Source organism: Halichoeres trimaculatus, unplaced genomic scaffold, assembly GCF_033239565.1.
Source record: "Halichoeres trimaculatus isolate MK-OKI-2021-1 unplaced genomic scaffold, fHalTri1.1 fHalTri1_scaffold_13, whole genome shotgun sequence".
Classification (NCBI taxonomy): domain Eukaryota; kingdom Metazoa; phylum Chordata; class Actinopteri; order Labriformes; family Labridae; genus Halichoeres; species Halichoeres trimaculatus.
The window spans coordinates 26,977,044-26,989,862 of record NW_027437191.1 but is presented as its reverse complement, the minus strand read 5'-3'; the positions used below and the strand labels follow the sequence as shown (position 1 = coordinate 26,989,862).

Genomic DNA, 12,819 nt, shown 5'->3' with positions numbered 1-12,819 from the left:
ATGAACTTACGTCATGTTTATAATCTTTTTTGAAAAATAGGAGAAGGACATAGGTGACAGATGCTGCTGGAAAAAACTCGCATTGGGCATTCCTATGTGAAACAGCTAGAGGGCAGACTTGATGAATTAATTTGCTTCAAGAAGTTTTACTTCCACTAGAGTAAAGATGTGTGTGCATGGAAAAATTAGAAGGCATGGCAGCATTTAGATTTAATCATATACATTTTTTTAAATTCATTATTATTGCATTTATTTGAAAAAAGAAACTCTTTCATTACATATTATACAAATTTGTTTTAGTACGGCTTTTTTTTTTTTTTTTTACAACCAGTTCGTGATTTTAATAACATTTCAATTAGAACAAACAAAATACTCAATATTCTTTACTTCCTGATTCTTCAATGGGTGTTTTAAATTTTTGTTTTGATGATAAATCGATGTAAAACAACCTGAAAATGTTGTTCAACTTTGTAAAAAACATCCAAAACCCCAAATATTACTTCAAATTTTTTAAAAAATGTGAATTTTCCAACAGCAACAGCAAGTAACTGTTAGCTGCACTCATTATTCACAGAAAGTGTTCATTTGGTCCCAATCCCTGTCATTGTCTACATTTTGTGCTCCATCTTTTCCCTTTTTTCACATTTACTCCCAAAAGATTCAAAGATTTCTGCCCAAGTCTTTTCTTTTTTTTTGCTAAAATGCAGCATCTTCATTGAAAAACACCATCCATCCACAGCGTATCCTGGCCTCCATCCTCACCCCGGAACCAGATGGTCTTCTAGAGGAGACTAACAGAGTCATTATGCTCACTCTCCGAAGGCCAATCAAGTTGATCTATAAAGTCTCAACTTGGCTTAAAAACTGCACCACAAACTGTTCCCCCATTTGACCTCACCAAGTTTCTGAAATAATGCCTGGAAAAATCATATTTTATGGGTTACTGGGTTATTACTGCGGTGAGACGGAACGTATTCTCTTCCACAACAATTCCTTTGTGTGCTGTTATCGCTCATCTTTAGACAGCTGATGTTATTTTTCACCTTGACACATTGTTCTATTTCACTGTTTAAACGTTTGAATTTGAGAAGTACAAAGTTCTGTGAGGGTTTTTGTTGTTTCAGGAAACCAATCATTGCCCATAAGTTGCACAGTAGCATGTAAACAAAGTCTCTAAACTTTCTTAGCGATGTATTTTCCTTATGTCTTTCAGCTGCTTGGTGAAAGCTGCATGAAGCGTCTGTGACGAGACCTCCAGCCTGTTAGCGATGTCTGCTGCGGCACGGAGCATGTCTTCAAAGGCCAAGGACTCCTCCCGGATCCTGCGCCGGAAACACAAACAGCCCAGGTCGGTCCAGGTGGAGCAAGGGGCAGGATGACGCAGGAGGAAACAGCCACATGTGGAGCAAAACAGAAGTGAGTGAAAAAGAGATGATGATGTTAAACACATTATTAGGATGTGGGTGGTGGGAAGGAGGGTAGCACATATGGTTGCTGTTAAAGCTGGTTGTGTAATGGAAAAGATTGTATAAAATGGGAGACTAAGTATATACAGCTAGAAGATTACAAACTATGAAGCACGACAGGAAACCAAAAGGTCATTTTTCAAACATTTGCTTTTTGTTTCTGACTCTAAATGCTGACCGCACATTTGTTTGTACAAAGAGACCAAAACACAAACTCTAAAATCAATCCAGACTTTGGAGCAGAAACACAATGCAGGGGGGTGGCATGGGTCCTCATTTTCTTTGATCAGTGTTGCAAAATACTGGAGCATGCAGCAGTTTTTTGCCCATGCTCTGAGATTACCTGTCAGTACATCAAAGAATAATAAACATATACACAGGCATCTTTTTCCTCAATTAGTGTAAAGGTGACCACAAATTACAGGATTCTCCAAACCTTCACACATTTAGAGCCCACACACTTGATGATAACAAAAGACAGATAGCACAAGATCTCTCTCTTCTGACTGACCGACTCTTAAGCAAACTATCAGCTTCTTCACGCTCAATATTCCAAATCTAGCATCGCAAAAACGTGACTTCAGTGTAAACAAACATGACGGGCGAAAGGGAAAAAGGAATGTCAGTTGTTTACAGCCTCTAAAATTTTGAAAAAAAACACACAAAAAAGAAAAAAACTATGGAAAAAGTTGTGGTGACGATGCGGATGTACGCTGTATGAATAACAATACGAGTTAGTTGTGAGAGAAGTCGTCATAAGTAATACAGCTAGATTACATACTTCCTCTTCAATCAGTCAGTTGAGCCAGCTCGCGTCCTGATTGGCTAGCCCCGGTACATGTGACATTACACACTGTACCTGCTCGACTCCTCTCAGAGAGCCCCACAAACTACAGGATTTCTGGTCGCAAATATTAAACATGTTTATTATCTATGATCTCTCAATCTGAGGTCTTCTGAGCGGCTCCGGCCAGGCAAAATCACTCTTAACACACCCCACACCACAGGACAATCACACACGATGTGGTTTGCAGACATCAGACAATCAGGCCTTTGCTGGTTTTGATTGTAAAGAGGAGATCGGGACGAAATTCAGCCTGAGTATCCTGTAGTGTGTACCCGCCTTAACTCAATAAGTAAGCTTAGCCAAAGTCAGAAGTTGGATCTCAGCTTGGGAATCAAGCCATTTATTTCATTCAGACTGAAACAAAATCTTAATTTCTTTCACTCACTTCTGCATCCCTGACGAAGCACCTGACTCCTCTCCCTCCAGCTGCTTCTCCATATCCTCCTCAGCCTTCTCCACCACCTCGTGGCAGCTCTTCTGGTCCTCCTGTATGCCGATAATGTTCTCCTTAATCACATCTTCATAGCTCTGATCTCCCAGCTCTTCCCCCACAAACTGCACCAGGTTCTCCATCACCGCCTTGTTTGCGTGCTGGATGGCCTGCAGATAAACCACCTCCTCTTTCTGGGCCTTGAGTCGTCGAGCTACAGCGGGGTCGGTGTTGAAGAACACCGAGCATTTGTCCGGTTGATGCTCAAACTGCAGTGTGGGTGAGGGCGATGGTGGGAAAGCGGCGGATGTGATCCAGTCTGGGTCGATTCTTGTCCTCACAGGCTCGTCACCAGCTGTCTGCGACGTGTCGTTGGAGGACATCGTCTCAGAGAGGATGTCAAAGCCTGAACCCCAGTCTCCACTCTGGCAGAGTGAGGGGGTTGATATGGAAGCCACGGCCAGGATGAAGGCCACCCAACAACGCCTCATGGTGACCTGGAGGAAGGCAGAGGTTAGTGACTTAGAAAAGCTTCAAAGGGTTTTTTTATTTATCAAAGAGGAATCTAAAAGAAGTCGTCTGACATCTTGAAAGAGAGTGTGCTGGGATTTTTTTTTTTTTTTTGCTGAAAATAAGATAAAGAGAAAAAAACTGGGTGGAGGAAGAGAGACCAGCACAATGCTTTACGGACCTGTGTGAGTTTAAATGTGACAACATGAATAAATGTTAATCACTGCTTTCCTGACATTACACTTCAACAGGGACTAAAATAGCTTAAATTGAAATAGTTTGACCCTTCAAAATTAATTTATTCGATCAATAACTGTGTTGCACTACACCAAAGTCACATTAAAGGGGTTGTGAGGAGTTCGAAAGTTTACGACTTCTTAGCTCCCCAATCAGGTTGAGCAAGACTGGATTGATTTACAGCACGTCTAGGTCTCTATGACAACACCACGCCGGCTGACAAAGTTTAGTAGTGCGAAGAGATATCTGTGTTTTTCTCTGCTGGAAACGGTGTCTGTAATTAATTTTGGTGGACACAGTAGCCTAACTGTCAGACAGAAAAAGGACAGAAGAGCAGAAGAAAGATAAATGGGAGAGTGAAACAGCCTGAGCTAAAGTCTAATTAGCCTTTAGCTTGCTAATGTTCATTCCAACCCACAGTCAGCAGTTATTCTGCAGTGGTCTGTTAAAACTTGAGAATCTATCAATTAAATGAAGAGTGAGGTTACATTAGCTCTGCTTGGTAGATGACTGGCAGGACATAGCTACCCAGGATTCGCTAATTTGACACATTAGGGACATGTCTTAGAGGCTGCCAGCTGCGCTTAATATAAACGGCTGCTAAGCTACTTACAAACTGACAGTGTTTACTTGTTGTCTCATTAGCCTACAGAATACTCGGAGCACCAGGCTGCCGATAGCACTACTTATATCCAGCTACTACAACGAATGCTAGATGTCACGTTTCAAACTGTTTCACTACATGACTGTACTGTTTAATACCTTACCTCTGCGTGTTGTATGCAGTAAAAAGTTGTCTTGAACAAAAAAAATTTGTTAAGATCTCATCTCCTTTTAATTCCAAAACAAACACACACCTCACTGAAAGTAATTTAAGACAGCGTACGGAGACTCTGGGCCAGAAGGTGGCAAAACAGTCCAATCAAAACAGATCCTCCTCATAGCATCATTAAAGTCATGCTCAAAAGCACTTCTAAAAACAGCCAATATCTCTGCAGATCTTCGATAAACTGAAGAAAATTAACTGAGGAATCTTATTTATCTGCTCTCTCAATCAATATCCAAAACAGTTACTTAAATATGAACATGACAACTCAGCTGTGACTCAAGACAACACAGGCTGCTTCACGGGAACATTAGCACAGCTAAAAGCCTCATCTGGAGATTACCCATAGTGCTTTGTGCCTCTCTCCATGTATTAAACTGCAGCGTCTAAATCAAACAGGCCATCTGAGGAGTTATAATGCCAAAAGAAAATTGCTCTGGTGGCCTGAATAGCTAAACGGCGTAATGGGGACCTAAACCTGTCTCATGACCTTTAGAAGTTTATCGTATACGTTTCCCAGCTGTCGCTCTCTGCGTCACCCTGAGCCGCTCTGTTGTATAGAGATGGATCCTTTGCAATCTGAAATATCATGGCAGCTCAAAATGTGACTCTTTGAATGTCACCCTGAATATTAGAGCACTGATCAATTCATACCAACACATGTTTTATCAGCTTACATTTCCCTGATTGAGTCTGTTTAATTTGTCTCTGACATGCTGGGTAATGTTGTAGAAATGAGTCAAAGAAGCAGCCGGCTGTAACAGCTGGGTTAGGATGGCACATGAAACCATTTTGTCCTTTCTTTGACTTGTTCAGAAAGTTTTTTACAGGTGTTTGATTCAAGCTGACAAACTAAACTTATGATTTATTCAAGAGTTCAAAAAAGCTGAATTTATTTCTCACAGAACTCAGATTTACGATAAAAAATTCAAACTGGAACATCCTGCCTGCCAAAAATCAATCAGGCTTCGGTCCTGTTAGGTTATATTGATAAAAAGCATCCTCTCTTTTTTTCAGTTATTCATGTTTGAAAGTTGTTTCTGAATTTTTTTGAGCCTGAATTTAAGCAATGAAAAATAAAGCAGCTTTATCCATTTCCAAACTTAACTTTTTTTAATGCTAATAACTTCAATAATAGGCATCTGAATACTTGAAAGAATGGTTTTTAAGTGTATTAAAATTGTTCCCAGTCATGGAAAAAAGCAGAATTTACATTTTACTTCAAGTTTCAACCATAGTGGCAAATTTCCAATAGTCAGCTGATATCTGGTTTCAAATACTGATGCTGTTGATGATTATTAGAGAGCGGGGCCCTGTTCTACGAAGCAAGTTCAGCCTTGCGAGATAGCCTTGGAGCTACCTTGCTGAACTGAGTGCGGTAGCCGGCGGTCTGGCTACACGGTTTTATGACGTTGGTTATCAACCTCATAATTGGATCCAGCTAGGCAATGAGCGCGTGCACGCATATAAGGTGGAGCCCGCTGCATCTGTCCCGACGCTCCGAACATGGAGCAGTCTGGAGCGTCAGAGCAGGCCGGAGAGAGAAGGACCGCATACTTCACACAGGAGGAGCGGGAGGTGATCATGAGGAAGTATGACGAGGTGAAACATGTAATTAACGTTAAAAGCAACACCGTCGCCGCTGCTAAAGCACGGAAGGAGTGCTGGCAGAAAATTGCTGACAGTCTAAATGCGTAGGTGTAGTGCAAAAAAAATCTTTTGTGCCATTATCATCCTGAAATAGCACTGTTCAACATGCACTTTTACTGTAACATGCAACATACCTAATTTATTTCATAGATGAATTTATTCATTTGTTCATTCCTATCCTGTTTACATTTTTTGTGTGATATGTAGCCCTCATGAGCCCTAAATGAATTCTTGTCACAATTTTAATACGGGCAATAAAATATTGTCATAGAACAGAAGTGTTGGCAGTGAAGATCTTATTACGGCAATGAGAGTTCTTCATTCCCTTTAACTACCTGTAGAAAGTGTCATGTACTACCAACCCCTCCCTGGAAAACCGGTAACTTTTATTTAGGTGCTCATCCAAAAAAAGAGAGTGGGTTGAGCTCCGATGTCCACGGGATCCTCTAAGAACAAGCCATTTTTTCGTGAGGGCTCATTGGTCAGTGGGCAGGGTTTTTATTGTCCGCAAGTTCAATCTGGAACCTAACCTGTCCCGGAGCAGGTTAGCCGTTCAGCGTATGTTGCCATGGAGACTCGCTTTGCTGAGGAGTGATCCCATGTCGTAGAACAGGGAATCCGGAACCTATCCTCAAAGCTACCTCGCTAGGCAGTAATCCTGCTTCGTAGAACAGGGCCAGGGTCTATGTTTTATTATTTTTTGATTAGTATTAATCATTTTCATTGACATGTATTTTTTTCTAAAGGAGAGTCCATTTCATTTTCATTGTATTTTTTTTCTCTTTCTTGTTTGTTGAATTTATTATGTTTTTTGTTTAATTTATTCAATTTAAAAGACCCTGACCTTTTAATTACAATTAAATACTCTTAAGAAATTAAAGTTTCTTGCTTTTGATATGGTGTACTCACTTTATTATCCCATTTATCATAATTACATCAATGAAAAAATGAGAAAAAAAATTCAAATTCATATTGACAATAATATCGTTTATCGGCAATAATGTTTTGGAAAATTATCGTCTAGCAAAATTTGTTATCGTGACAGGCCTAGTAACTTCCTTTGGACATGATTGTCCTACTTAGTAATGTGTTAACGACAGTTTCTCTCAGTAGCTTTTTAAAATGGTTGAATGTTAAAATCTCCTCCTTGGTTTGTTTTCTAACATTGTTGCTGTTTAAGTGTTGTTAAAGTTTGTGTGGTTCTTATGATGTTTCTAAAAACCAGACTCACATTCTGTGGTTGGCCACGACTGAGCAAGTTGTCACTGGCAGTAAAAGCTGGCGCTGCCTCCTTTCACAGCAGTGTTTGTGTTGTTTTTGGTCACCAACAGTCGACTGGGAATCATTTACAACATCAATCCTTCTTGCTAATCCCTCTGTCACATCTGAGCTCATGACGGATCTTTGTCACACAGTGGCTTAGTTGGGCGAAGTGTTTGCGAGTCCCCTCAGCGGATATTACGGCGTGCACTTCGACAGCCAACAGTGTCACTTTGTTATTCAGCAGACTTCAGCAGTCTTTGCCTCTCCGCTCTGCATCTGGATATGTATTTAAAAACCTGTGAGTGGAGCCGTTGCAGAGCTCTCTCTGCTGTCAGAGCACATTTGGTTTCAGATTTTACAGCAGCCTCTTTCCTCGTTCCTCTCACAGCTGAAGTGACCGTTTGAGTTTGTTGACTTACACCCATCATCGTGTTTTTAGGAGAAGCACGGACTGAATGCTCAGTCATGCTCGCCGGAGCGGACGCCGTAAAATTGTCTATTTATTTTAAGATGAGATGTGGCCTGGGCCAAACCCGTAAAACAACCAACTGTTGGCTTCTCTCTGCCTCTGTCTCTGTCTCTCCCTCTGCTTCTGATTAGCTTAAACAATGACCTCACATATGTTGCAGCAGCTGAAAGAGAGAAGTAAACAGAAAGCGTTTAAGCTGCTCAGACAGAGAGTGGAGACACAGTCCAGGAGCTTTGCATCGGGATGTTTGAGTAATATGTTTGCTCATTCGTTCTGATTGGCATCCAAACAGACGCTGCGATGAAACAGATGCAACGAGAGGACACGTGTCATTGTCAGTAAATGATGTTTGTGAATTTTTCATACATAATCTTCTCAGAAAACAGGTTGGAGCTCAAATCTTTGCAGAAACCTTCACAGAAGTCAAAGATTTCGACATGAATTGAGATAAATGAAACGCATCTCTGGGTGAATTAGCTGTGACCTGATGAAAGGTGGCAGCAGAATAGACTTTGAAGTGTCTTCAGAGACATTTGAAGCTCCTCATTAGCTCCAGAACTGCGTGTCCGACACTTTTTACGACTCTGAGCCTGTTTGGATTTCTATAAATCAAAACCTCATGGCAAAGTGTGACAACAGTTTTAGCTCTATGACAACAGACAGCCAAATGGAGATGTAATCCATCTTAAAATACAGCTTTATGGTCTCTTTGTTCAATCCCCACAGCAGCAGTAAAAGTTAAAAGTCAAAGGACGTTTAGTGACATTAACTCAGATCGGCAGGGGGCAGCTAAATGTCTGCATAATCTCTGCATCGTCATCTTCTGCTCCAGCTAAAAAAGTGTTTGCGTTACACTCTCCATGGCCCGTAGTGACCTTTTTTGGCCTCACTGTGAAGGATCTGTCGTTTTGATGTGGCTTGTATTGGCCGAATGTTCTTTAGGCTTAAAATAGAAGCCCGTCTGCAGAAGATCAGAGACAAATCTCGGAGGAAGGTTTGGAGAGCTCGGCTCTTGTTCCTAATCTTTAAAGAAAACAAAGTCTGCTGTTAAATCTAGTGAACAGTCAGCGATTGAGCTCTGTTTGAGGAAGACATAATTCAGAAAGCTCCTCCGTTCCCGCTTTAACTGGCTCTTCAACAGCTCGACTACTCCGACGACTGCTATTATCATACATGCTGCACATAATGACACTTAAAGTCCCTGTGAGGACTTTCTAAGTGATCTGAAGCTGCACTTTTATATGTTATCCTGTTCAGAATTCACAATTTTAAGTGACATTACAAGCGACAAATTGATTATTTCTGAAGGCTAGTTCTTCTGGAACCCAAACTTGAGCAGTGACTGTGTTTTTCTCTGCTGGAAAAGATTTCTTGGATTTATTTTGTTGTAATGATGGACATTGGAGCTGGATGGTGTGATAGAAAAAGGAAATCAGAGCCGTAGAAGCTAAGCAGAAGAGTAATAGAGCAAAATACGGGTTTAACTGTTTGTGATTATGTTTATTCCAACCGTCATGCAGCAGTTATTCTGCAGTGGTCTGTTCAAACTTGAGAGTCTATAAATAAAATGAAGAGTGAGGTTACATTAGCTCTGCTTGGTGAGGTTTTAGTTTGTAGATGAGCACTTGTAGGTCAGAGCCACAATTCACTACTGTAACAAGTTACTGACAGGTCTTGACGTTTTCCCTAAAACGCCAAAAACGCGGTAAAAAAAATCTACATTTACACTGAAACGCTGAGGGACTGGAAACGCTGTAGTATGTATGCCAGGCCTGTAGTTGGTAACCTGACACGCCAGACGAACAGTTTCATATATCCGCCCCGGAAATATTTCGCTAGTCAATCAGGGTAGCAGCTCTTTGGATTTGTTTTCAGAGGTAGACCCTTCAAAATAATCAGCAGCTGGTGATTGGACCGTTCTGATTGACACACTCACCACAGACCAATCCACATCAAGCCACGGTATGACGTAGCTTATGTGCTCCACTGCTGAGAAACAAAAGACGAACAACTATAGGAACACGGCAAACAGCTGTGATAATGGCGTTGGACGACTGCTGATGTTTTTGTCAAGTGAACTTAAGAATCAAAGGAACGCTGACAAGTACGAAGGTCTGCTGACATCACGTCTGCTCGTCAATTCAGCTGCTCCTGCCTCTCTTTTCTGATTGAACCGTTGAGAATTTAGCCGAGTGAATTTGTTGGTCATTGGAGCCTGGCAAGATGGATTTGCAGGATTTCAGAAACTGAATCAGGCAGGTCCATCTGCTCTGCAAGGGTATGTAGTTGGGGACAGCCAGTCAGCTGATTCAGCAGTACAAGCACAACACAGTACTCCGCTATTGCTACTGTTGTTGTTGCTATCGGCCTGTGCAATGAATGTGTTGCCCAATGAAAACGTAATGCACAAAGTAAAGTGGGACGTCAGTGGCAGCGTTTCCACTCCGGAGGCTGTTTTCAGAAGTGTCAATTTTAGGTCGGCTAAAACTCGTTTCTGTCTAAACGAGAGGTCAAAACACAACAGCACCTTTGCATTTCATCCCAAAACTGTTGTCTTGTAAACTGTCCCCTTAGAACAACCATTCCCAAAGTCTGGGCCCTGACCCAAAGGTGGGTTGCTAGAGATATTTTATTGGTCACCAAAATAGTTTTCAAAATGTTGCTTTCCCTAACCAGAAGAAGTCTCACCTCGCCGATTTGTTTACTGATGATTGGCTCCTCACACTGTTATAGCTTGTTATGTTTTCATCATAAAGGGACATCGCCACAATTTTTACTGTAACTGAAAACATTTAACTGTTTTTCAAAAGTCTGAAGCCATGAGCTGGCACTACTCAAACAACCAAAGCCAAACCACCATAAGTTTCTTACTGTTTTACAGCACTCAGAGGAAAATGCTGTCACTGTGTCACCATCACACATATGAAAGAGCCGAGCCATTGATTATTTTGATCGTTAGTTTCCAAAACAAAGATTTGAAGTAAGATTCAAAACCTCTTTGAGTTTGAAAGTCCAATGTCACTGTTGGATTTTGGACGGACACCAGCTGCAGAAATGGGCTGTTACAGCTTGTTACAGCTGTGCAGTGAGGTCACGCTGAAAAAGAGGCATGGATGGATGCAGTTGATTTTCAGAGCGTAAGCCTGACAAAGCTAAAATGCATTTTTCAAATATGTTAGGTCTGTTAGCTGGTACAAAAGAAGTAAGATGATGCAGAAACATGATTAAAGAACACTTTTTTATCCTGTCAATTGATTTACAGAGGACATATTTAAGATTTGGGTCACCATGGCTTGTTTCCCCAAAAATGTGGGTCACCTGAAAAAAAGTTTGGGAAACACTGCCTTAGAGCACCGGGCTGCGAGGAACACTAAACAGAAAGTCTGCTCACCTTATAGACACTTAACTACAAACTGAGCTTACAACGATTACAAACTTCCAAAACAAATGCATGCTTTGAAAAGAGTCGCATCTGTAGTGGTGTACATGGGAAATGGTGTCTTTATCCTGGAGAAACGCTACCTATTGACGCTAAAGGTGTGACTGCAAGTCAACGCCTAACAGACAATCCTCTCAACACGTTTTAAATGAGAAGAGCAAATAAAACAGGAGTAATTTTCCCAACGTGTTTGATGTTTACTTATTAAGTTTATTACCTTGTTTGATCCAAAATATGGAGGAAATACTAAAAGCAAAAGCCTTTTAAAGTTTACTAAAGCCTGAAATGATGCCATTAAAATGTGTCTTTAGTCCACCAGCTGTCCAAGGCTGAAAGAGAGTCACTTTATTGTGAGGAAAGCTCAAAGAAACTGCACAATTTATGGCCGGAAAATGTTGGATTTGCGGCACATTTGTATTAAAAATAATTCATTCTGCTTTAAAATAGTTTATGCTGCTCATATCATTGATTGTTTGATTCACCGTGACACACAACCTCCGGCCTCTCAGTCATAAAAATGCATCACATTTGATCCCCGGTCACATCCTTGGCCTCGGTCAGAGCTAAACTGAGAACGTACATATATCTGACGCTCAGCCCTGTGGCCCCTTCAGTCAAAGCCTCAACAGGTGTGTGGCACAGGTGTCACAACACTGGACTGCTTCTGTGTCACTGTGTGACAGCATCTGTAGCCATAAGCCAGCAGAGAAGAGGGAGTCCTCTCAGGTTTAACAACCACTAACTGCATTTTACAGCCTAACTGTCATTAAATGATCTTTTTTTTTGATTGTACAACAATAGAAAAGCAACAAAAGGCTGTAAAAGTCGCATTTTGTTAACTTGAACCAATGAATTAGTGAGCTAGAAAGCTTCAGCATCCAAAGTTTTATAAAACCGGTCTCCAAACTTACCTAACTCCAGTAATTCTCCGGCTAAATTCACCTCCACCTCCACTTTTTCAGTCAAAGCAAACTCCTCCAACGGGACGCAGGACTGCCATTCACAAGCTCAGAGTGAAGTTCTACTCACTCGCTTTCCTTCTTCATGTCAGGAGGAAAAAAATGCAGACACACACACACGCACACACAATTAGGGTTTGGTTGCAGAGTGTGTCTGCCTGTGTGCCCCCGTTTGCAGCAGGGAAGGAGAGGAGGGGAGGTGAGAGGAGGGGAGGGAAAAAAAAGAAAGAGGCTGAAGCTGAATGATTTCTTTCTTTGCAGTGGAAAGAGGGGCCGTCTGGAGAAGGGGGTGTAATCTACTTCACATCTGTGGCTGTGGTGGGGGACAGAGGAAACATGAAGGGGGAAAAGGTCTTTATGGACATTTTTCCTGTTTATTCTAAGAACTCTACCATCTTAAAAAATGTCTGTGGTGAAAAGCAACACTGAGCTGCTTCTCCTGGCGATTGTTGTGGTTGTTAAACTAGGACAGCGTACCGTGACGACAAACTAATGACACAGAGTGAAACTGAGCTGATACATTCAGTGTTGAAATGTAAGTGTCTGTGGTTCAGTTTTGATTTCTTCAACACAAACTTTTAAAACTTCATCAACAATTTTTTTTGCTTTTGAGTTTAAACGCTTGAACAAATCTGGACTTCTCTTAAAAGAACAAACAAATAAAAACAAGTTTGATTCAAGGAGACACCACACTGCGCTCTAATAGCTCGCAGGCATCAGATA

The 12,819-nt window shown here is 41.3% G+C and overlaps 1 protein-coding gene across 1 annotated transcript; it reads right to left on the bottom strand.

Moving 5' to 3' along the window:
* Window positions 1-319: 319 nt before the first annotated feature.
* Window positions 320-12,184, bottom strand: LOC141801767 (uncharacterized). Its single transcript, XM_074685015.1, has 3 exons — window positions 12,049-12,184; window positions 2,699-3,240; window positions 320-1,322 (listed from the first exon to the last, which is right to left on the bottom strand). The coding sequence occupies exons 2-3, from the start codon at window positions 3,232-3,234 to the stop codon at window positions 1,184-1,186; spliced, it is 675 nt and encodes a 224-aa protein (XP_074541116.1). The 5' UTR covers window positions 3,235-3,240; window positions 12,049-12,184; the 3' UTR covers window positions 320-1,183.
* Between the last annotated feature and the right edge of the window lie 635 nt (window positions 12,185-12,819).